Here is a 26,370-nt window from a genome sequence, read left to right on the forward strand (position 1 = left end):
TCCTTAACTATTTTTTTTTTACATATTTGCTAGTTTAGAACAGTCATTGTGATTTCTCCAAGAGATACAAACATAAAGAAGTTAATGTATAGATGATATTGCTAACAATGTTTGTTGTAAAATCTGTAATAACTCAAGATCAAACAACTAGATTGTTATAGTGTTTAAGAACTTATCCCTGAAAAGCAATCACTACAACAATATAGGGGTTTTATGACTTTATTTGGGAGACATTGAAAGTCTACAATGTCTCCCAATTGGGGAGACGTTGTTGCTGGGGTCATTGTAGGTATATATCCCACGTCTCCCATTGGGAGAGGTAAGTCACTTCCCACGTCTCCCGTTGGGAGAGGTGGAAAGTCAAACGTTGACCTTCAACCTCTCCCATTGGGAGACATGGGAAGTGACTCACCTCTCCCAATGGGAGACGTGGGAAGTCCCTGGGAATCCCACGTCTCCCATTGGGAGAGGTGAGTCACTTCCCATGTCTCCCAATGGGAGAGGTTGAAAGTCAATGTTTGACTTTCAACCTCTCCCACTGGGAGATGTGGGAAGTCTCCCACCTCTCTCAATGGGAGACATTGAAAGTCTTCCAGATTTAAAAAACAATTAAATAAATTTATAATTAATATTATTTAAATTTGATTTAATAATTAATTAAATTGAAATTATTTTAATTTAAATTGAAATGATTTTAATCTAAATTTAATTTGATTTAATAATCAATTAAATTGAAAGAAAAAAAATATATTTGTTAGACATATACAAGAAATACAATATTTGTTAGACATATTCAAAATGAACAAAGGTAAAAAAATTAAAAAAAAAACCTATCAACGAGGTTGGTAACTTTGGATTATCGGCAACATATATGTCGCCCATTCTTGTCGCAACTCATCAATTTGTGCCTTTGTATATGATGTGCTTGTTAGCTGCAAGAAATATAAAGTAAAATATATTAATTAATTATTTGATTACATTTATTGTTAAAAAAATTTGTAAATTTTAATTAATAATATCGTTCTCAAGTAATGCCCGGGACTCGCATGTTCAATCAAATCCTTCAACATCCTCATTAAGTAGTATCCACATGCCACATTGTCCGGTTGGTGTGGACACTAATTATTTAAAAATATGAGTAATTTATTATTAAATTGAAACTTTTTAAAAAATGCATACATATTATTCTACTTAATTATTATAAATGTTCAAAAATGTCTGCTGAAGTTACTTACCCGAGGTTGCTTAATGCGTAGAGTATCAGGGATCTCGACATCAGGAAGATTCATAGAGAAAAAAAGATTGAAAGCGCTGACGATCACTGATACAATCTCCTCACGGTTATTTAGCTCTGAATTCACCAGATCACAACAATAAACATGATATGCATATGGTGCCAAAATAAGCAACATCCAATGTTCACTGTATAAGAAAAACAAAAAAATTATAGCTCAAATGTTAAACAAAGAAATTATTGATATGGGTCGGAAAAATGACAACTTTTTAAACTTACCCATGGTTCCAAGGGACAAGCATAACTTGTTCTTTTGATTTTACGTCATTGCAACGTCTGAACAGATTCTGAACACGATCGTCGAATGAACTCCCTTGAGTGGCGACGATATTAGGATTGACAAATAAAAACTTATTTTGGCGACCTTGTTGTACCACATATCTGTAAATGAACCTAATACAAAAATATGAAAAATTGTTATATGAATGAATAAATAAAATTAGAAATTAAATGAACAAACTTATTTGTGAGATATATACCTCATGTAGCTGACGACTACTGCTTGTCCAATCTTCTCCTTTCGAGCAAACTGAAGTATATCATCCTTAAATATATAACAGTGAGACATATCCTGATCAAAAACTTCAGACTCTATGCCTAGATTGACACACTCGCCATCATCCCAATGAGATACGATATTTTGTAATCGTTCCAATGGAGTGTGGGCCAATTGTGTTGGAGGAGTTTGTTGTCGTCTTCTCTCTCGAGGTTGTTGTGTTAATGGAGCTCTTGGTCGTTGTGATTTGGTCCTACTTGTAGAGGGAGTCTGTATACAATTATATCAACAATTAAAAAAATTGCAAACAAATATAGAATTGTAAAGATAATTATGTAAAAATATGGCATCACCTCATGAGTTACATCTTCAGATATAATGACAAAATCCTTAGGCCACGCTATTGGCGTCCCAATGGCCTGAGCAACTATGTACATGTCCAAATCAGGATATGCAAAAGGGAGATGACAGGTTGGCTTAAGAACACTCGTAATCATAACTTGGAAGTTGTTGCCTGCCTCTCTTTCAATGAGTGTACCTGATGCAACAATGTTTGGAACCGAACCAATTGCTAATTGGCATGCTCGGCCCTGCGTAAGAAACATATTATATACAAATAATCATGTTGAAGCAGTAAAGAAATTTATTTGGTTTCAGAATATTCAAGAAAGTTTAATTACCTCTTGCAAAAGCGGTTGTAGTGCAATAATGTGGTGTTCTGCTTGAGGCACTACTGGGTCTGGAGTATAGTAGGACGCCTGCGCTGGTGGCACTGGTGGGTCGGGCACATAGTATGATGATGGCGCTGGTGGAACTCCAACGTTAGATCTTGACCCGCTCTGTTGGGCCAATAATTTTCTCAAGAGCTCATCTTGTTACTGAAGGCGCTCTTCTAGGCGTTGTGCTTGTTGACGATGCTCTTCTTCTTGTTTTCGAAATCTTTCTTCAAATTCCTTTCTAATGTCGTCATTCAAAGAAGAGGCTTTTGATTTATTTTTCGTTGAGGTAGGTGTTGGAGTATTCCAGTATACTGAGCGGGACACACCGTGTCCTCCAGCCCTAACACGTCCTCGAGGCTCAAGAGTGCCCAACGCCCTCGTCAGCACATCATCAGGTGCCCATTTACCCTCAGCTTGGAGTTGCCGGTAATGATCCTGTGAAACAATATTCACACAAAGTTATATATATATATAAGCTAATAATTTGATATATTAACATTATTAAATATGAGCACTTACAATATTTTTTTGAATCTCAGAGGCCTCTCCAATGAGCTCTCCTTTTGCATTCCGACGACCCATGCTCCATAAGTCTGTCCTATCAAGTTCAGTCAGACTTTTCCCACTTTGTTCCATTAACATCTCTTCAATACGCACATAGCCTCCTCTAGAGAGGTTGTGATTGTATTTATTCAGTGCTCGATAATTTTGCATCTCCTCTCTCTTTCTTTGCCACTCAGGAGTTAATCTTGAGTTCACAAACTTTAACCATTCATCCGGAGTTATGACATTCTCAAATCCAAATGGCAAAGCTGGCGGGAACTCATTTGGGTATTTTTTCAAAGCGCCGTAAACGTGTACCCTTGTAAGATTAGTCTTCCAATTTCGGAAGTACTTTCCCGCATCCTTCAACATCTGTTGCTTTTGTTTGGGGTCCAAATCATAAGTTTTCTGCAAGTTTGAAAGTAATAAGAAGCATATTATCAAAACAATATATATTTTAAAAACATTAAATGAAATATAATTAATAAAAATATACCTTCATTGTGTCTCATATTTTATTTTTATCCACCACACTAACATCTTTCCAACTGTTAATGTTGATGGACACAGTTGCTCGAACAAATGATCCAAGCTGTGATGAAACATTACTTCTAGATTCACCCACTAGTTGACCATACTCATTGTATTCAACAGGAGTAAGATGTCCTTCACTCCTTTTTTTGGTGTTTTTAGACATCCATGTACGTCCTCTCACAGATTTATTTTCTTGTTCCACTGACTGAGAATGAGGGCATTGCTCCCCCTCATCAGAACTACCACCAAAAGGATCAGCCTCCATTTGTGAAACATAAATATCATTATTATAACAATTTTGGACACTCATAATCAAAAGATGAAACAAATTGACGAAACCAAAAGATGAAACTAAGAATTTCACATATCATAAACATATGAAACCTATTAAATGGTACCTCAAGACCCATTATCATCAACCCATAATCCTTCACCGTTTTCACGGAAACAAATACAATCATCATCAACTTCGTCATTATCTTCTATTGCGGTGAATGTGACAAGTTCTTCTTCGAGAGGTATATCATGTAAATCACCATCTTTAATGTTCCATTCTCTTGTTTGCGCTGGAAGAACAATTGACCATTGGTTGTGAAGCTAATATAAATCGATCAGATTTGTGCCCAATTCGATTTAGATTAACTAATGTGAAACCAAAATCTTCATATATTATGCCGCTACCACTTTTCACCCAATCACAAAAGAAAACAGGTACTCGAGTTGTGATATAATCTAACTCCCAAATTTCATTAACTACTCCATAAAAAGTCATATCACATTCAACTGGATTTTTATCTTTTGCACTAGAGACTTGCACAGTTTTAGCAACAAGGCTAACACCACTGTTTTGTGTGTTTCTGTTGTTATCGCGCTCCCTAGTGTTAAATAGAGTACCGTTAATCATGTATGATGAAAACTTGATGACATTAACCGAAGGTCCTCGAGAAATCCACTTAACAATGTTTGAAACCTTATTTGATGTGTTTTGTAATTCTGACACAACCTATCAAATCAACATACCAAAAACAACCAAAAATGTCATCTTGTAATTAAGTACTAATTAATGACAACTTTCAATAATGAACACAATATACCTTTTGTTCTATCCAACTACTAAAAGTTCGATAATGTTCGTCTTGTAACCATTTTGAGTTCCTTGACTTGGATGGAAATTTGGTCTTTATCCAATTAAAATGTTCCCTTCAATTATAAATATGCTGTTAAACAATTGAATATACGAAATTACACAACTTAAACTTAATGTATTATATGAATATAACTCACTCGATATAAGGTTGAATTTCATTTATATTCTGCAACACAAGACGGCGCGCTTCATCTAGAAGATCTCGACTTACTGTGCATACAACGCTACCACGACGACTCTGAATCTCAACATTTTCAACATCATTTAACCCAATATTCTGTACACCAGTCATGTATTCAGAACAAAATTCAACTGCCTCTTCTGCAATATAGCATTCGACGATGCATCCTTCCGGCCGACTTCTATTCCTAACATACCCCTTAAGAATCTTCATATATCGCTCAAATGGATACATCTATCTTAAATAAACTGGACCACAATATCTTAGTTCTCTAACCAAGTGAACTGTTAAATGGATCATTATATCAAAAAATGTCGGCGGGAAATATTTCTCAAACTCACACAATACCTCAACAATTTCATCTCTTAACTTAGGTAACTTTAGCGGATCAATCACCTTACAACACAGTGACTTGAAAAACAAGCATAACCTTGTGATTACATCTCAAACTCTCCTAGGCAACACAGATCGAATGGCCACTGGTAGCAAATGTTGCATTAGAATATGACAATTGTGAGATTTCATGCCAGTCAGAATACAACTTTTCATGTCTACCAATGACCTTATATTTGAGGAATATCCGTCTGGAACTTTTATATTAAACAAACATCTGCAAATTTCCATTCTTTCCTCTTTAGTAAGAGTGTAAGCTGCAGGAGGTAAATATGTTCGTCTCTTATCTAGTTTTGGAGTTAATTCATCCCTTATACCCATTGCAACCAAGTCTTGTCTAGCCTTAATTCCATCCTTAGTTTTCCCAGGAATATTCAACAAAGTGCCAATCAAACTATCACATACATTTTTCTCTATGTGCATAACATCTAAATTATGATGTATAAGTAAGAAAGGCCAATATTCAAGTTCAAAGAAAACAGATTTCTTTTTATAACACCCTTTTGGCTCCTCCACAACCTTGGCCTTGCGACTACGTTTCATCTTTGTAGGTGTACGAACTTTGGGCTTCCCTAACTTGAACACAATTTTAGACATCTTCTCAAGTACTTGGATCCCATTCAATGGCTCAGGAGCCTCCTCAAACTCTTGTTTACCATTGAATGCCTTCTTCTAAGTCCGAAGTTTATGCGTATTAGGCAAGAACTTCCTATGTCCCATATAACATATTTTCCGAGAGTGTTTCAAGTATTCAGAACATGTTTTTTCTTGACAAACGGGGCAAGCTTTATATCCTTTCACACTAAACCCAGATAAATTTCCATAAGCAGGAAAGTCATTAATTGTCCACAATAAGACCGCTCTAAGATTAAATTCTTCCTACCTATACGCATCATAAACCTTAACCCCTTCATCCCACAAAGTTTTCAAGTCATCTATAAGAGGAGCTAGATAGACATCAATATCATTACCAGGTTGTTTAGGTCCTGATATCAACAAGGTCAAAATCGTAAACTTTCTCTTCATACACAACCATGGGGGTAGATTGTAAATAACAAGCATAACAGGTCAACAACTATACTTACTGCTAAGGGATGCGTGTGGATTAAACCCGTCAGTCGAAAGACCTAGACGAATATTACGAGATTCACTTCCAAAAGAAGGCCACTTCAAATCAACTCTCTTCCAAGCAAGGGTGTTAGCTAGATGTCTTAATTTACCATCCTTTATTCTTTCATTAGCATGCCACGACAAACTTTTAGCATGTTCGACATTTCTAAACAATCGGATGAAACGAGGAATTGGCGGAAGGCACCATAAAACTTTGGCAGGTACTCCTTCCTTGACATCGTCACCATTTCTTTTCTTTTGCCATCGTGACTCACCACAAGTAGGACATGATTCTGCGTCTGCAAAACTATTTCGATATAATATGCAATCATTAGGACATGCATGAATTTTTTCGTACTGCATGCCTAATGAGCATAACGTCTTCTTTGCCTCATAAAATGAAATTGGAATTTCATTATCTTCAGGCAATAACTCCTTCAAAAAACCAAATAATTCAGTAATGCTTTTATCACTCTAGCCATGTTTAGCTTTTAGATTGTACAACCTAAGAAGCGCAGATAATTTTGTAAATCTTGTACAACCAGGGTAAATTGGTTTCTCGGCATCATTAAGGAGTGTCTCAAACTTATTTGGGTCTACTCCTGATCCATAATATGCATCGTCAATCATTTCATCTAATGGATCCCAGTTCTCCTCCACTATATTCCTCTTCACTCCTTTTGGTCTACTTGGCAGAGTTGGAGCAATCGGAGCTATCTCCCCATGGTAATACCAAATTGTGTAACTCTTGTCGATCCCATTGAAATATAAGTGTTCTTTAATCTTTTTAAGATCCATCTTTTTAACATTTCCACACTTAAGACATGAACAATAAGTAAAATTTGGGTCTTTCACATTTTCCGAACAAAACCTTAAGAACAAATCGACCCCGTTCCTATATTCCGCATATAACCTATTCGCTGACATCCATTGTTTATCCATATATTCTTCTATGTCTATGGAAAAGAAAAGAAACAACACTAAATAAGCACGTGATAAAGTTGTATGTCTATATAAAACTAATTTTTTATTATCCTAGATAAAATCGGGCAGCATTTCCCCTATAATAGTGACCTAACCATCTGCATGTGTATAACAAAACAAACAATTCAAACAACATAAAATAAGTTTCTTCCTTATAGGATGTCTATATTAAACTAATTATTTATTATCCTAGATAAAATCGGGCAGCATTTCCCCTATAATAGTAACCTAACCATCCGCATGTGAATAGCAAAACAAACAATTCAAACAGCATACAATAAGTTTCTTCCTTATAGCTCCACAGCACACAACCAAATTTCTCAGAACCTACTTCACTAAAACACACAAGTTCTCAACCTTCCATTATCATCGCAGCACACAATTTTAATCTCAGAACCTACTTCACTATGGATGAATATTTAAGATATTCAAACTCCTCTAACATTTGTTTAATAATATTAAAAGTAGAAGTAAGAGAATATATATGTACCTCTTGCAGTCAATAATCCAAAAGCTAGCAAAATTACTTCCCTTGGTAATCAAATTCGCTATTAAATCCACAAACCAATAAAATTAAATTAATAAATAATAAATAAAAAATCACTAAATATCTAGCAATATATAACGTATTATTGTAATTTTAGAAACTTAATTACCTCAAATGTGTGATTGATATAGGAATTTTGATGCAAAATACTCTCTAAAATCTCACCACAAAAATCACAACCTATGAAATTAAATTAATTAATATGTTAAACATTACTAAACAAATATCACTAAATATCTAATAATAGTAAATGATATTGGTAAACAAATAAAAAAAATCCCAATGTGCCTCTAATTATAACCTCAACAAAAAATCAATATAAAATTTCATAACCTAAAAACTTAATAATCAACAAAAACATAAAAAATTTCATATATTTATATTTTATAAATTATTTAATAAATTTATTTTAACATAACTATATATATATAACAAAATAGTTACAATTTAAAAAAAAATAATTCAAATATACAAAAATATATATAAATTTCGAAATAAAAAATGATAAAAATTTAAAAAAATCATGAACATATATACTCTAATGAAATATATACAGTGTGATAGGTTAAATTAAAAAAAAAACTAAAAAAAATCATAAATCCCTAAAAAACTTCCATGAAAAAACCACAAAATCCTACAATGTATATAAAAAAATGCATAAAAATGTAAAACTAACACAAAATCATGTATATTACTCATCCTAATGCAAAACCTATGATTTATTTGCAAAATAATTAACTAAAAATCTAGAAAATTAAAAAAAAACTTACCTTAGAACCCTAAAAATGCAGCCCCAATTCGGTTTCTCTCCTCTGGTTTTGCTCTCGGGTTCGTGTAATGTGAGGAAGACAACTGAAATTTGAGTAATATAAAGGGAGCACATCCAACGTCTCCCAGTGGGAGACGTTGGATGTGCTCCCCTATACATCCAACATCTCCCACTGGGAGACGTGCCACGTGTCCCACGTCTCCCAGTGGGAGACGTTGGATGTACCCATGAACACTCCCCCAGCCTATTTCCAACGTATTCCACCATTTTTAATGTCTTCCAATTGTACCCATTAATATAAACTTTCAATGTCTTACACCACTAGACATTTAAAACCCCTGATAAGTTTTAATGTCTTACGCCAATGGTGTAAGACATTGTAGGGAGTCATTGTATATCAAATTTGTTGTAGTGAATGACACTTATAAAACAAATTCTATTGTGCATAAAACAGAGTTGTAAAATTAGAAGAGAATCAAATCAGTCATATAAACTAAACACAAATGTCAGTAACGAAATTAACCCAACACAGAACAATTATACTGGTTCAAGACCAAAGATCAATGTGATCTTTGACTCTACATCCAGTTTGAACACTATCCCTTTATTGAATGATTCTATAGCAAAGAGTACAACACAGTTGAGAAGTGGATCTTCAACTTAATAATATAATTAAACACTTATCTATTTATTAAAATAACACAGATAGTGTGTTATCGTTGACAGTATAATAACACATCTGTATAACAATGATAAAGTGTTATGTAAAGTACCCTGACCTACGATAACTAATAGTCGGTCTTAACACATCAAAAAGTGTTATGGTATGTTTTGATAACAAATTTTTGGTGTTATTAAAAGCATTTTTTCTTGTAGTGAGAAAATCCAGTATTTCATGCAGGGACAAAACACGTGGAAGTGCATTATCATTTTCTGAGAGAAAAGTGCTTCAAGAAGAAATAGAGATGCAACAAATCAACACAGATGATCAAGTTGCTGACATATTCACCAAAGGACTAAGCACAATCAATTTTTTCGAAATTCAGAACTCAACTAAACCTCGTCAAACGAGAAGAAGCTTAGATATTCGGTAATGAGGGGGAGTGTTAAAAGTCATTACCGTATCTAGAATGTTCTAGAATATACTAGGAAGAACATAGAACATTCTAGAAAGTTCTTGAATAGCTTAGAACTAACTAGACAATATAGAAAGTTCTAGAAACATTTAGAAAAATGAAGAAAGTAGTTAAATAAATTATAAAGTTAGAAAATTCTAGAAAGATGTAGATGTTTCCTTTGTAGCCTATAAATACAAATGTAATGTGTGTCCAAGGTAGTAGCAAAGTGAGTGTCCCAAAAGTGAGTCTAAGTGAGTACTATATAAGTGTGTGTAAAGAGTGTGAGAGAAGTCACTAGTATGTGTTCCAAAATAAAGTGTGTAAGTATTTAGTGTGTGTTGTGGTCAAATATTGTATTCAAGTCTTGGTGTAATTACTTTTATAATAATAAATTAATTATGTTTTCTCGTGTGGTGGTGTTCAACAATACACAGAAAGGGAAAAAAAGGTACTTTTTTCCTTATGATCAAGAGAATTATCTTTTAAATGTTTAGCACTGAACTGATTTTTCTTCTTGGATCATCTTAAATTATCTGAAGTTTACTCTATGTAGGCTTTCTCAGTGTTATTCCTTTTTCTTATTTGGGGTCTTCTTATTTTTCCTTAAAGTTGTTATAGTAAGAAATTGCATAAAAATTGATAATGAAGATGCATGTAATTAATATCATTTTGATGAGCATGAGGTAATAATTGAAATAATGTGACATTTTGTAATAATATATTGAAGGATGTGGAAAGTTTATTTATAAGCTATAGAATAGAATATCACTGTTATATAAAAAGAAAAAATTGGTGGAATGAAATTCAAATGTATATATAATGAAGGTGGTGTTTCATTTAAATTATTATTAGGATGAACATTTCTGATTGGATCCCTTGCATAATGTGCTTTTTTTTTATTATAACAAAACAATAAGCAATTAGTTGTTTTGTTTTCTGTTAGCTTGGAAATTCTAAGAAGATTTTGTAGCATATGTTGATCTTGTTTTGATTGAGGTAGTCATGCCCTGTTTATCAGATAATGGTTTTTTTTATGCAAGATCACGAGCTAGAAAAACTTGCAAGGACATCCCTTGAAGTATGTACTAATTAATTATTATGTTTATTTTTTATTTTTTTTATTTTTGTATAATATATATTGATGGCTTTGAGGATGATGAACTTTATCAAGTTTTGTGGCACAAAGGTATCTCGGAGCGTGTACTAGAAGTTTTGTTCACTTATGAGGGTAATGACTAGAATGATGACTCTTCTCTTAGGATGTGTTTTGTATTTCGTATTTTCTTATGTTTACTTATAAATTTGTTTTGAAGATTATAAATCATTTTTAAATGTATATTTTCTAACTATTATACCTCATTTTCTTATAGTGAAAGGGATGATTCTTAATGACAAACTTTGTATATTGATATATTTTAGTTGATTTGTCTTTGCAAGATTATCAATTATTTTCTAATATATATTTTATTAGTTTTTTCGTTTATATTTCAATAGAATTTATGGCTAGAATTGTGCAAACACCCATGTTTTGTTTATTTGTTTATTCGAATTTGGTATCATTCTAATTTCATTCCTAATATACAAAGTGACTGGATTTTGCTTGTCTCAAGCAAGAAAAGAAATTAAATCAAATTAAAACAAGAAGTATTAAGTGATTAAAGTTGGTGATATCCACAATTATTAAGATTGCCTAATGATCATAGCTCAAAGAAAAATATTTAGGTGAAACCAACATAAATTCTCTTGAAGCCATGGTGAGTCCTTTGTATATTTATACTTATACATATTCCATTAATATTTTTATTAATATAAACTAATATGTGTTAATAATTCTGCACTTTAACTCAACTGGCCATCCCTTCAACATTTCCAGGTTGTTATGGAGGTTGTCCTGTTTTCTGATCTAGTACATGTTTGGTTTTCAGGTTCTACAATTATTTTAGTTAATGCTATGCTCTCAGACTATAGAATTTGTTTGCTTGCTGTTTTTTTTATTTTGCTGGTTTGTTTTCTGATTATTGTCTTGAATAATGATTGTTCATAATGAAGATCATTTAAGGTATGGTTTTATTAATTAAATTTCATTTGATATTCTTAAAATATATATTGTTGTGATAATATGATTCTTATTACTTTCAAACTTGCAAAAAACTTATGATTTGGACCCTAAACAAAAGAAGTAGATATTGATAGATGCTGGAAAGTACTTTCGAAATTGGAAGACTAATCTCACAAGGTTTGATCGTGTGTATAACGCTTTGAAAAAAAATCCCAAATGAGTTCCCGCCAGCAATTCCATTTGGATTTGAGAATCTCATAAAGCCAGATGAATGGTTAAAGTTTGTGAACTCAAGATTAACTCTCGAGTGGCGTAAAAAGAGAGAATAGATGTAGACTTATCAAGCATTGAATAAATAAAACCACAACCTCTTTAGAGGAGGCTATGTTTGTATTGAAGAGATGTTAATGCAACATAGTGGGAAAAGCCTGACTGAACTTGATAGGGCAAACTTGTGGAGCATGGGTCGTCATAATGCAAAATGAGAGCTAGTTAGAAAGGCCTCTGAGATTCAAAAAAATATTGTAAGTGTTCATATTCAATAATGTTGGTATATCCAATTATTAGCTTCTATATATAATTTTCTATGAATATTTGTAGGAAATATTATTCGGTATCCTTTTTAGAATGGGAAACCTAGCTGTATATTTTGTATAGTTTCCATATTTAGATTATTGTAGGCTTATTTTGTTACCCTATTCATTACTGTAATTATTCTAGGATATTCGATATTAACTGCCAAATATCTTCTCATTCTCTGTACAATGCCTATTTAAAGGCATAACCCTAATTCAATAAAATAAAATAAATAATATTTCCACATGGTATCAGAGCCTAAAAGCCTAACCCTAAAGGTGTCTGTAATGCCCCAGATTCCCTATTATGGTTTAATGGCTGGATTAGTAGGTCGGGAGGGCCATAACTGTTTAATTATGCCATTAAATGTGTTTATGCATGTTTATAAGAATTATATTATAATATGATGTTAAATGCATGCATGTGAGTCCACATTTGTTTACAGGGGTGTTTCGGTAATTTGGCCCGTTGAGGGTATAATTGAATATTTGTTTGCGTGTTAATGATATATTGTGAGGCCACATTATAATGTGGATTGGTTTGAGTATCTCGACATGAGATGATCTCTAAACATGATTTATCGGTTTGGTCATAACAGGTTTGAGCTCGGGGCTCGGGGTGAGTCTCGGGGTGATATTAATGATTATAGCGTTACCGAGGATTTTAGGGTAATGGGATATGAATTATTGGTGTTTGAGGATATTGAGATTAGCAGGAATTGGGAAGCGTTAATTATGATTAACGGGTTAAGCGGAAAGTACCAATTTTGCCCTTGAGGTGGTTTTAGAGGCTTTAGATGACACAAGGGTATTTTGGTCATTTTAGGGAGGATATATATGACTTAAGAGGTTGTTGGCTGTAGAAGGTGGTAGACTTAAACAGAACAAAAACAGAGACTTGCTTCCTCATCCTTCCCGTACATCACCTTGCTCTTTTTCCTTCATTGGGGTTTTGAGTTCTAAGTGGGGATTCAACCAAGGAAACTTAAAGGCTGGGTTGGTGGCTTGATTCAGCTTGTAAGGGAGGTCCAAAACCAGTTTCAAGGTGAGTTTTAGTCTTTGGTTTCAGGTGTTACTCTGTTTTCCCTTTTAGTTTTCAATTCATGGTTTTTGATGTGGAAAGTGGGAATCAAAGGGAGTTTTTGTGTTGGTTTGATTGGGATTTGATGAGGGTGAGCTATGGGTGTTATTTGGGGGTTTAATTGTATGTTTGGAGGAGGATTAGAGATGGTTTGAAGGACTAGTTTGAGAGGAAAGAACACAGGGGAAAAGCTGGGTTCGTATGAGGGCGTATTGCTGGTCTGGGCTGGGCGCCGCGGCGCAGCAGGGGTGTGTCGCGGCCCTTGGCGTCTGGCAGGGGGAGAGCCCTCTCTGTTTGAGGGTGCGCCGCGGCGCAGCAGGGGAGGGCCGCGGCCCTTAAGGTCAATTTTGCCAAAATGTAGTTTTTAGCTTGGGGATTCAAACCTTAGGCCTCGGGGTTGAACCTTGTAATGACTCACTACTCTAGACTTTTGGACCATTAACGAAACTATACATACAAATCCTTAATAAAACTTACATTTGCGAAAATACCATAAATTTATTAGAAACTTGTAGAAATAAAAGTTACTCTCATAAAATAAGTAGGATATGGGATCCCATTGTCTTTAAAAACAAAACATGATTTAAAATGAAAGGAATTACATAAGAAGTGCGGAAAATACATGTAAAGATCATAAAAAAAAACAAGACTACATCCTCGAAAATCGAACTCTCGAGTCCTTGAATCCATTCACCACCGATACACAATCCCAAGCATCCACGAACCTTACCGCCACTAAAGCTATTTTCCTGCACATAAAACAAAAAGGAATGAGCCTAATGCCCAGCAAGGAAAATCTAACACATACATCATGTACATAAATTTCATAATAAACATAAAGACATAACATAACACTTATTACATACACATACTATAATGGCCATTATTACTTGGGGTCCCATAGACTAAACAAGTCATATGCCCATGAGATTAGTGGGGTCCTACTAGCTAAGTAGGTCATATGCCCATAATCTATTCGGGGTCTTGTTAGTCATATGGGTCATATGCCCAAGCCTACAATCATACATATTCATAACATATTTTATAACATATTTCATAACATAAAACATAAGATAACATAAGCATAAAACATATAGATTCTATCCTATTTTCCTTACCAAAGTTACCGGAATAAGAGGACAGCGTTGGGACTTTTGGAACACTCCTAAAACCATATATAACAGGGTGAGCTGATTGAAGAAAAAGTAATGAAAAGAATGGAAGGAATGGAATGACTAAACCTTTGAGAAACATACTTACCAAAAAATTATGTGCAAGTTCTTAGATTTCCTAACCAAAATAAGAATAAGGTTAGAAGACTGAGTAGAAGACTATGAGAAGGAAAAATAACATAAAACCAATGAACTAGAGAGTGTGGAAATACCTTGAAGACTTGTAGACCAATCTAAACCTCGAACCGAAATACTATAGAACCTTACTTCCCAAAGTGTTTGATAAGCTTATGATGATCAAGCTTATGATTTCCCCAAACCAGGTGTTTACACTCTCACACTCACTTAGCACTTGCAGCCTCTGAGCTTAGAGCAAAAGATGAATAATGGCTGGGTACTAGGTCCTATTTATAGAGTTTAGGAATGAAAGGATCTTAATTTTACTTGAATAAAAATAATGGCTTTTTAGGTGAAAATAATTTGAATAATTGTTCAGCAGAGGCTGAAGACTCGTTCAAAAAGGTGCTGGACTTATCAAGAGGTTGAATGGCTGAAAGGAAAAAGAATTCAAAAACTTTTGAAATATACTGAAGGAGGCGATATATCGCCCCCTATAGGCGATATATCGCCTGGGCCAGTATGCCCGAGGCTGTCGTGCATCGTCTCGTGTTTTCCGTATCTACGTGCTGCGATATATCGCCCCCTATAGCTGCGATATATCGGCACACGCTGATTAATTAAACACGAAATTACACATTTTTAGCTAAGTTTGAATGGAGTAAACAGCCTTGACTAAGCCCTCAACGTATTCAAAGCTGCTGACTGACCTTATAGCATTCAAACTTTTACCCTTATTAAATTTAATCCTCAAAATACTTAATCCTTAATCACCCATTCATAACATGTGCTTAAAATCCTATTGGTTCTTATCTAAACCTTATAGTATAATAAATATTATCCTTAATATCAGTCATATTAATCAAACCTTAGGTTAAAATTAATATTCTTAAACTATAGGTTAAACTTAGAAAATCTATAAGTACTACTATGAGTGTCCAAATAATTCTCGGTCTGAACCAAAAATCCACAGTTACAAAGATAATACTATAAATACTATAATACTACTATCTAACTAGCTAAGTAAAGTTTTTGGACTCTACAAACCTAGTACCCGGTTGGGTAGTGTTTGATGTCTCAGAGGCTGGGTTTTGGTTTGGGAACCCTCAGTTATCATTTTTATTGATGAATTCTATAATTTGGTTATGACCAGGTGACCGTTAAGGAATTTAAAGGTTGATCGTTCTCAGGGGTCGTTCATATAATAATTCTCACTCGAACCAGAGGTAAGAAAACAGTGTATGAATACAGTTGCACCGTGTATAGATATATGACATGCATGGTTTGATATTGAGGCATGTTGGTTGTTATATGTGCACGTGGATTGCGTATTAAATGCTAGTGAGCGCTGATTATCTGTTTATGGCACTGACTAGTCAGGGACCGACTCTAAAGTCGATGATCACGCATTGAATGGCTTTATGGCATTAATGCGGGACCGACCCTAAGGTCGAAGAACTTATAAGCGCTTGTCTGGTCTATGACCAGATGTTTATAGCCAAGGTATATGACCCTGGTGACTGTTTGTCACATGGATAGGGGACGTTGTCCATAGCACGACTCTAGAGTCGGGAGGTAGGTTATGTTGGTGACCACACACCATGCACCTGTCTTGATCAAACTTATGGAAGAATCACTTATCAGTTAAGCCCTGGTGACCCTATCGTCACATGGCTAGAGGGAGCGATGCTCATTATTGTGACTTTTGGCTATTGTCACCTATTCGCTTGGACTGATAGTCCTGAGTGGTTATTATGATCGTTGTTGATATTATATCATGCTTTATTGTGTTTTCTTGCTGGGCCTTGGCTCACGGGTGCTTTGTGGTGCAGGTAAAGGGAAAGAGAAGCTCACCCAATCCCTAAGTGGAGAGCTTGGGCGATGTTGTGTACATACAGGGCTGCTTGACCACCACGGTCAAGGAGTTCTCAGAGGGACTAGGGGTTTACCCTATTTTTGCCGCTTAGGCCGGCGAGGACTGTAAATTTGAAACAATAGCGACTCTTTTGTGTTACGAACTACTTGTAAACATTTTGAAAGGCTCATGGGCAACTTATTTACTTAACGAAATATATCCTTTCCTTTTTACTGGCTTTTCACCTTAACCTGATAATAACACTTAGATCACGTTTTAACCAAACGACTCGGGTAGCGAGTCAAATTTCCGGTTCACTGTTCACCGTAACTGTTCTGGGGTAACCAGGGCGTTACAGTGTCGCTGCTCTCTGTCTTTTTCTTGTTTTTTCTGCTTCTTTCTTCCCTCATGGCCACTGTAACCCATCCAAACACTCAAAATCCCACTGCATATGTCATTGATGACACCTCAGCCGATTCCATTCTCAACAAAATCCCATCTGATGTCTCTTCCACATATTTTGTGTTGGTTTTTATTAATCAAATCAGAGATTATGCGCAGCGGAACAACAATCAAATTGTTAATTTAATCCCATAAGATTTCTAGATCTACTTCTTCACATGCATATATATATTGAATCAAAGACAAGAATAGAAAAATTACCCCAAGTCTTTCCTTGCTGCTATCTTTTTGTATGGCTAAATCCTTGAGATCTCACACCAAGATCTTCCAAAATGTTCTCAGCACACAAAGAACGAGTGTGGGCTCGCTATACAAACAATAGGCTAAAAAATATTTATCAGATGTTCTCAACACATGAGATCTGATAAAATTTGGAACCTAGGTTTGTGAAGAACAGTGACTTTTGTTTGTATCACTGTTCTCTTTCTCAGAGAGAGATTTATAGATATTTTTCTATCCCTGAAAAGTTACGTTCTGAAAAACTGACATCTCATATTTAATATATCCAATATATTAAAATAAAATCTTAGTTATTTTAAACAATTTGAAAATAACTAATCAGTTCTCAGATTTTTGTTTAAATAATAATATTTTAATCAAATTACAATATCTCATTATTTATTTAATATTTAAATAACTAAAATTGTGGAACCTAGAAACTGATCACAGTCTCTTATGCGTGTAGCACAGTGACTGTGCACTGTGCTACATGTGTACCACATGCCAGTGATGGCATGTGATTTTTCCCAATTTTTATTATTATTTAAATACCAAAAATCCCAAAAATAAATTAATTCAAAATTAATTATATTTTTGTTAAATCAAATAATTAATTGATTATTAATTAATTAATTACACATAATTAAACAATAATTATATTTGATACATAGAAAAATATTTTACTTATCACATAAGTCCTTTTTTGCCCATTTTTGTATTTACCTTTGTCAGTGATTGTTTGAGCCATTTTGGGGACCATGGACCTATAACATTAAGCTCCAATAAATTGAAACTAAATAATTAAACTCTTTAATTGTAATAGTTAATTTATTAATTCTGATATTACTCCACTATAAATTCAGAATTGCACTTTTTATGTTATAGATATACTTTTACAGAAATCTTATCTTAAGTCGTCCATTGATATAACCAACTTACAATAGTTCAACCCTCTAATTAATTAGTTCATAAATTAGAATGGAAGAATTACCATTTTACCTTTCTAATTTACTTCTTATTCCTTAAGTACCATTAATTCACTAGTGAATAATTAATCTATAATCTAACTATAGATTTGAGCTCAAAATCATTCAGTTCCAGAATTAACCCTTAAGGGAACTAATATACGATCCGTTAGGCAAAATTAGATTCCGTATTGTTGATACATGTTCCCAGCCATCCATGATATTAAATCTCAAAAACAAAAGTCATTAGCCTCATTCTTTGAAGAGACCTTAACGAATGAATCAACATATTTAATAAACATGAACAAGAGTTCATGAACACTCAGGATTTAGGTTGATCTATAATGATCATCAGTTATGATATGAATTACAAGTCTTTATTGTTAAATGATTTTTGGATAAAGATTTTAATTCATATCGATCCATGTCATATATAATCATATTATATAAAGCACCTTTACCGATATGTCTTTCCACATCAATAATCCGAATCTAGATTATTTGTATCATTATGATACTCAATAAACCGTACTTACAACTCCAATTAAAGAATTCCATAACTTTAATTTGTTGTTGTTGACTATTTTTATTCATTCATGTGATCTTAATTCTCTCGTACTAATACAAGATCACATCCTCAATAATGAATATGGAATTTTTCTGATATTTACAAAATTATTCAAACAATAATTTACCAATCTAAATATAACAATAATAATAAACTATTGTATTTATTTATTCACAGGAAAAACAAATGTCTTTTACATGCTTTTAGGACACACTCCTAACATTTTGATCACTAAAACTCTCTCCAAATTACCATACACAAGCCGAATGGTCAGAACTTTCTGCAATGGTCTCAATCCGTGAAGATGTACCTTCGAGGATGTGGACGCTTGGGATATCTCACTGGTTCTATTCCTACTCCTCAGGTTGATGATCTCTCATATGCTAAGTGGAAGTCTGAAAACTCTCTCATCATGGCCTGGCTTATCAACTCAATGGAAGTGGACATTGGTAAGATTTATTTATTCCTTTCTACTACTAAAGAAGTGTAGGACACTGTTCAGGAGGCTTTCTCGAACTTGGAAATTTCTGCCCAGGTTTTTGAACTCAAATCCTGACTTCGAGATCATCGACAAAATTTCCTTACGATAACACAATACTATGGAATCCTTTATAATCTTTGGCAAGAAATAGATATTTTTTATGTTCCTGAATGGAAATGTTCTGTTGATGCTTCTTTCTATAAAAAAAATTCTTGATCGAGAGAGACTTTTTGACCTTCTCCATGGCCTTAATCGAGACCTTGATGAGGTGCATGGACGTCTCATAGGCAAGAATCCTCTTCCCACCATCCGTGAGGCTTTAGCCGAGGTTCGAAGGGAGGAGAGAAGGAAGAGAGTCATGATGGGACCCCAAGTCGCTGTTGAAACTAATCAATCTGCTCTTGCTGCCCGGCGCATTAAGGATGGTGATGACCCTCGTGGAAACCGATGTGAACGTCCATGGTGTTCCCACTGCAACAAGGTTGGCCATACCAAGGAAAAATGTTGGGAAATATATGGTAAACCAACTGATTGGAAGCCTCGTCCCTCAAATCATCCCAACTCTGACAGTCAAGCCTTGGTTGCTGCTCCACCAGAGCCTTTTCCATTCACTCCAGCTCAGATTACTCAACTCCATCAGATTCTAAGCATTGCTTCTGCTGTCCGTGCAGTTGATCCTTTGTTCTCCTCCAATGCAGGTACTTCTGCTGCCTTCAATGTTCAAAATACTGCCTAGATTGTGGACTCGGGGGCCTCGGATCACATGACTGGTCAGCCCAATCAGTTCACTACTTATACTCCTTGTCCATGTACCCAAAAAATTAAAATTGTAGATGGTTCCCTTTCTTCTGTGGCTGGTAAAGGAACTATATACAACTATCTCCTTCTCTTGTAATACAATATGTTCTCTATGTTCCTAATCTCTCTTGTAATCTTCTTTTTGTCAGTAAAATCATTCATGAACAGCAGTGTTTTGCTTCTTTCTCACCATTTTGCTGTACTTTTCAGGATATGTCCTCGAGGAAGACGATTGGGAATGCGAAAGCATGTAGTGGGTTGTATTACCTTGATCTGTTTCCTCCTGCTCAAGTCAATAAAGCTTTTTTGTTGTTGTTGTATTTCTTCTAGTGACAATGATATTATGAGGTGGCATTATAGGTTAGGCCACCCTAGTTTTTCATATTTAAAGTACTTATTTCCTAAGTTGTTTCGAAATTAAAACTTGAGCTTATTTCAATGTGAAATTTGTCAATTGGCCAAACACACACTTGCTGTTTTTTATTCTATACCCTACAAATCCACCCAACCATTTACTCTTATTCATAGTGATATATGGGGACCATCTCGAATAACAAATACTACAACTACTAGATGGTTTATTACTTTCATTGATGATCACAAACGTGTTAGTTGAGAATTTCTCCTTAAAACTAAATCTGATGCTGCCATGACATTCAAAAAAATTCACTCTATGATAAAAACTCAATTCAATGCAAATCTACAAGTCTTACACACAGATAATGGAATTGAATATTTTAATTCAATCTTGGATGATTATCTTTTATCTCATAGTATTGTGCATAAAAGCTCGTGTGCAGGCACACCTCAACAAAATGGGGTTGCTAAACGCAAAAATAGGCATCTTTTGGAAATTGCTAGAGCCCTAATGTTTACAATTATTCTGTCCCAAAACATTTATGGGGTGAGGCTATTCTTACAGCTGTATATCTCATCAATAGAATGCTCTCTCGAGTGTTAAAATACACACTCCTCTCTCGGTGCTTCTTAAAAAATATCCATATACACCACTTATTTCCAATCTTCCCTTAAAAATGTTTGGATGTATCTCTTATGTTCATGTTCTTGGTCCTAATCGTTCTAAGTTTGATCCCGAAGCTCTAAAATGTGTTTTTTTGGGATTCTCTTCTACCAAAAAAGGGTACAAGTGCTACCACCCTTGTACGTTTCCTTAGATGTTACATTCAATGAAGAGCAACCTTTTTATCCCAACTATTCACTTCAGGGATGGACTGTAAGTGATGTTTCTAGTTGGGATACTTGTCTTCCTAAGACTACTCTTGAATTCTCTTCTAAGCAACAACCTCAGCTGTCACAACCTCAAACGCCCAAAACTAAGGAACTCCTAGTTTACTCTCAACGACCAAGAAATCATCAAGTAATACAGTCAACTACTACTCCAACATCTCATGACTCTGACTCATAGACCAATCCTGATGTAAGAAATTCTCCTCTTAACCCTATTATACCTACTGATATTTCTAATATTGAGTCTTCCAGTATGGTAGAACCTGAGTCTGAGTTACCAATTTCCAAAAGGAAAGGAGTCAGAAGTTGTACTCAACATCAAATGTCAAGATATGTGTGCTATAGTAGATTGTATCCTCACTATAAAGTTTTTTTAGCAAAAGTCGAGTAAGTAGTGATTCCCAAGACTATTACCGAGGCTCTCACACAAGAAGACTAGAATAAAGCAGTGTATGAGGAAATTGGGGCACTAGAATCCAACACCACATGGAAAATAATCAAATGGCCTCGAGACAAACATGTGGTGGGGTGTAAGTGGGTCTTTACAGTCAAACACAAGGCAGATGGAACCATAGACCGGTACAAAACAAGACTTGTTGCAAAAGGGTTCACTGAGACATATGGGGTGGACTATAATGAGACATTTTCTCCGGTTGCCAAGTTAAATACAGTAAGGGTTTTATTATCTGTTGCTGCCAATCTTGATTGGCCCTTACAACAACTTGACATTAAAAACACTTTTCTCAATGGACATTTGGAAGAAGAGGTTTTCATGAAGATTCCTCCAGGGTTCGAAGGAAGATATGGAACAGAGAATGTCTGTCACTTGAAAAAGTCACTCTATGGCCTAAAGAAATCTCCAAGGGCATGGTTTGAAAGATTTAATCGGGTGATAAGAAAGCATGGGGAAGGTAAATATCCTCACTGTCTATGTTGATGACATGATAATAACAGGTGATGATTATGAGGAGCAAGGAAGACTCAAGGGAGTGCTAGCCCAGAATTTGAAGTTAAAGATCTTGGGCCAATGAAGTACTTTCTCAGAATGGAGGTTGCAAGAACAAAACAAGGTATTTCGGTATCTCAGAGAAAATATATTATGGATCTTCTCAAAGAAACTGGAATGAGTGGTTGTAAACCAGTTGCAACACCGATTGAACTAAGAGGCAAGTACAAAAAGGAAAAAGGGAAGACAGTTGACAAATGTATGTATCAGCGGCTAGTGGGCAAACTGATCTATCTATCTCACACAAGACCTGATATTGCATTTGCTGTAAGGTTGGTTAGTCAATACATGCACAATCGTTTAAAAGAACACTTGGAAGCTGTGTATAGAGTCTTGCGCTATTTAAAGAAAACACCAGGGACTAGGTTATTGTTTAAGAAAAATGAAGAGCGAGGTGTTGAATCCTTCACAGATGCAGATTGGGCAGGATCAGTTGAGGATAGAAGATCAACAACTTCTTATTGCACTAAAGTTTGGGGGAACTTGGTTACTTGTAGGAGTAAGAAGCAACCAGTGGTAGCTCAAAGTAGTGTTGAAGCAGAACTTAGAGCTCTTTCTCAAGGAGTATGTGAATTAATCTAGATTAAACTCATACTCAAAGAACTAAAACTTCAAAGGACTGCTCGGTTGAAGTTGTATAATGACAGTAAATCAACCATTAGTATCACACATAATCCAGTTCATCACGACATAACTACACATGTTGAAGTGGATAGACACTTTATTAAAGAAAAAAATGATGAAAATGAATTATGTGTTGTCTACATTCTCAGCAAGCACCAACAGACAGATGTACTGACTAAGGGTTTGTCTAAAGAAAGTTTCAATGAGTTAGTGTGCAAGCTAGGCATGTGGAATCTCTATGCACCAGCTTAAGGGAGGGTGCAGGAAATATTATTCGGTATCCCTTTTAGAATAGGAAACATAGTTGTATATTTTGTATAGTTTCCATATTTAGATTATGGTAGGCTTATTTTGTTACCCTATTCATTGCTCTAATTATTCTAGGATATTCGATATTAACTACCAAATATCTTCTCATTCTTTGTATAGTGCCTATTTAAAGGCATTACTCTAATTCAATAAAACAAAAGAAGCATTATTTCCACAATATTGTTACACAAGATCATTACCGACAACTCTAAGCTGAGGGTAAATGGGTACCTGATGGCCCTGATGATGTGTTGATGAGGGCGTTGAGAACTCATGAGCCCCGAGGATGTGTTAGGGCTGGAGGGAATTGTGTGTCCCGCACAGTATACTAGAATACTCCAACACCTACCTCAATGAAAAATACATCGAAAGCTCCTTCTTCGAATGACTTTATTAGACATGAGTTTGAAGAAAGATTTCGGAAACAAGAAGAAGAAGGTCGTCAACAAGCACAACGTCTAGAAGAGCGCCTTCAACAACAAGATGAACTCTTGAGAAAATTCATGGCCCAACAGAGCGGGTCGGGATCCAACATTGGAGTCCCACTAGTGCCACCATCCTACTATTTGCCCAACCCACCAGTGCCACCAGCGCCACCAGTGCATGCGTCCTACTATACTCCTGACCCACTGGTGCCTCAAGTAGAAGATCAAATTATTTCACTACAACCACTTTTGCAAGAGGTAATTAAAATTTCTTGAATATTCCAAAACCAAATAGTTTTATTTACTGTTTCAACAAGCACATTTTAATATAACTTGTTTCTTGCGTAGGGTCGAACATGTCAATTAGCCATTGGTTCGCATTCAAACGGTTTTGCATCAAGTAAACTCATTGAAAGAGAGGCAGGCAACAACTACCAAGTTATGATTACTAGCGATCTTAAGCCAACGACTCCTCTCCCTTTGCATATCCTAATTGGATATGTACATAGTTGCTCAAGCCATGGGACACCAATAGCGTGGCCTAAGGATTTGGTTATTATATCTGAAGATATATATCATGAGGTGATGCCATATTTTTACATAAATATATTTACTATTGTATATTAATTTGTTTGTATTTTTTTTTAATTTTTTATAATATTGTATACAGGCTCCTTCTACAAGTAGGACTAGATCACAATGACCAAAAGCTCTATCAACACAGCAACCGCGAGAAAGAAGATGACCACAAAATCCTCCAACACAACTGCCCCACACTCTATTGGAACAATTACACAATATCGTATCTCAGTGGGCTGATGGAGAGAGTGTCAATCCAAGCATGGAGTATGAAGTTTTGATCAGTATGTGTCTCGCTGTTACATATGCAAGGATGACATACTTCATTTTGCTCAAAAGGAGAAGATTGGACAAGCAGTTGTCATCTGCTACATGAGGTATATATCTCACAAAGTTAGTTTTATTTGAGTTTCTAATTTGATTTATTCATTCAGATAACAAATTTTTCTAATTATATTTTTGTATTATCAGGTTCATTTACAAATATGTGGTACAACAAGGTCGTCAAAATAAGTTTTTATTTGTCAATCATAATATTGTAGCCATTCAAGAGAGTTCATTCGAAGTCCGTGTTCAAAATCTGTTCAGACCATGCAATGAAGTAAAATAAAGAGAACAAGTTATGCTTGTCCCTTGGAACCATGGGTAAGTTTAAAACCAGTGGGAGACATTGAAAGTCCACGTTTTTTGACAACTTTCAACGTCTCCCATTGGGAGACGTGGGATGTGCACTTACAATGACTCCACCTACGATGTCTCTCGACGATGTCTCCCCCAGCGGGAGACATTGTAGACTTTTAATGTCTCCCAAATAAAGTCACAAAACCCTTATATTATTGTAGTGTTTATAAGTTCACCCCCTATTTCTCTCCCCTTCCAGGAACCAGTGATACTAGTGTGGATAAGGTGATTTATTGGTGGAGCCAATGTGATTCTAGCCATAGTCCTATCTTTTAAGCATTGTTTATGTATTTGATTTGGAACCTTATGGTCTGTATCTCTTAATTAGTTATGTAATAGTTATGAATGATTAATGATGAATGCTAAGTATTATTTTGATGCTTTATGACTTATTAAATTGAATTGTTCTATATATAATGATAGATGCTTTTGCTGTTATCATTTATTTTTTATATATAATTATAGGGGTTATTCTATTATTTTTAGACTTATAATTATGACATTATTTAGTATAAACTAAATGATCATTGATCATTTATAAGAATTATTTTCCAACATGGGTCAAAGTTTAACCTTTGACCATCCAAGTTATGGATATTATAAATATGCCACAGCTTAGTGCTTGGGTCGTGACAAATCATAATTTTCATCTTCCTATGCAAGAATGGATGGAAAAACACATAATATAATAAATGATTGATAAAAACAATCCTTGAGACCCAAACACTGTAAATACAAAATCAGTAACTCAATTTTAACAAGACTCAAAAAACTCAACAAAATTTGTGGACAAGTTATTTAATTAAGCCAAAAAAAAAAAAAAAACTTGAACGAAAAATAATACAAAAATATAATTCCAATACCGATAAAAAGTAGAAATCAAAATGTAAAAGAAAAAAAAAACTCTAATCGGCATGTATAGAAGATTAGGAATAAACTGAAAATACAAAAACATAAACCTATGAGCTAATTTAATGTAATAACTCTCGAAACATCTACAATGAAAAAGAATATTAGATTTACTTCTTATAGTTGAGAAAAATAAAGTAGTATTAATATCACTAGCTACCAATACAGGGAGCAAAAATTAATAGAGAGCAAAAACTAATAGAGTTATTGGTCACAAGTGTCTCATACAGAGAATAAAGAAAATCAATCGTCCATGGTCCTAAGAAAATCTGAATTGGGAAGACAATAGTTGAGATAGTATTTTGGAAGAGAAATGGTTTTGGGCCAAAAAAAATCAGAGAAACAAAATAAATTAATATATAACGATAAAAAAAAGAAAAGATATTAACACCTACTTATACG

At 34.7% G+C, this 26,370-nt stretch overlaps 1 protein-coding gene and 1 long non-coding RNA gene across 2 annotated transcripts; one reads left to right on the forward strand and one right to left on the reverse strand.

Annotated features, from left to right (window-relative positions):
* Nucleotides 1–1,995: 1,995 nt before the first annotated feature.
* Nucleotides 1,996–2,794, reverse strand: LOC133816793 (uncharacterized). The gene is made up of 3 exons (XR_009885470.1): nucleotides 2,471–2,794; nucleotides 2,144–2,380; nucleotides 1,996–2,060 (listed from the first exon to the last, which is right to left on the reverse strand). It is a non-coding gene; the product is annotated as an uncharacterized LOC133816793 (long non-coding RNA).
* A 19,686-nt stretch (nucleotides 2,795–22,480) lies between these two features.
* LOC133815697 (uncharacterized mitochondrial protein AtMg00810-like) lies at nucleotides 22,481–23,023 on the forward strand. Its single transcript, XM_062248508.1, has one exon. The coding sequence runs from the start codon at nucleotides 22,481–22,483 to the stop codon at nucleotides 23,021–23,023; it is 543 nt and encodes a 180-aa protein (XP_062104492.1).
* Nucleotides 23,024–26,370: the final 3,347 nt, after the last annotated feature.

Source organism: Humulus lupulus, chromosome 2, assembly GCF_963169125.1.
Source record: "Humulus lupulus chromosome 2, drHumLupu1.1, whole genome shotgun sequence".
Taxonomy (NCBI): domain Eukaryota; kingdom Viridiplantae; phylum Streptophyta; class Magnoliopsida; order Rosales; family Cannabaceae; genus Humulus; species Humulus lupulus.

Bases quoted from the DNA above. Each gene is read 5' to 3' on its own strand.
- LOC133815697 (XM_062248508.1), top strand. From the start codon at position 22,481: ATGGAGGTTGCAAGAACAAAACAAGGTATTTCGGTATCTCAGAGAAAA.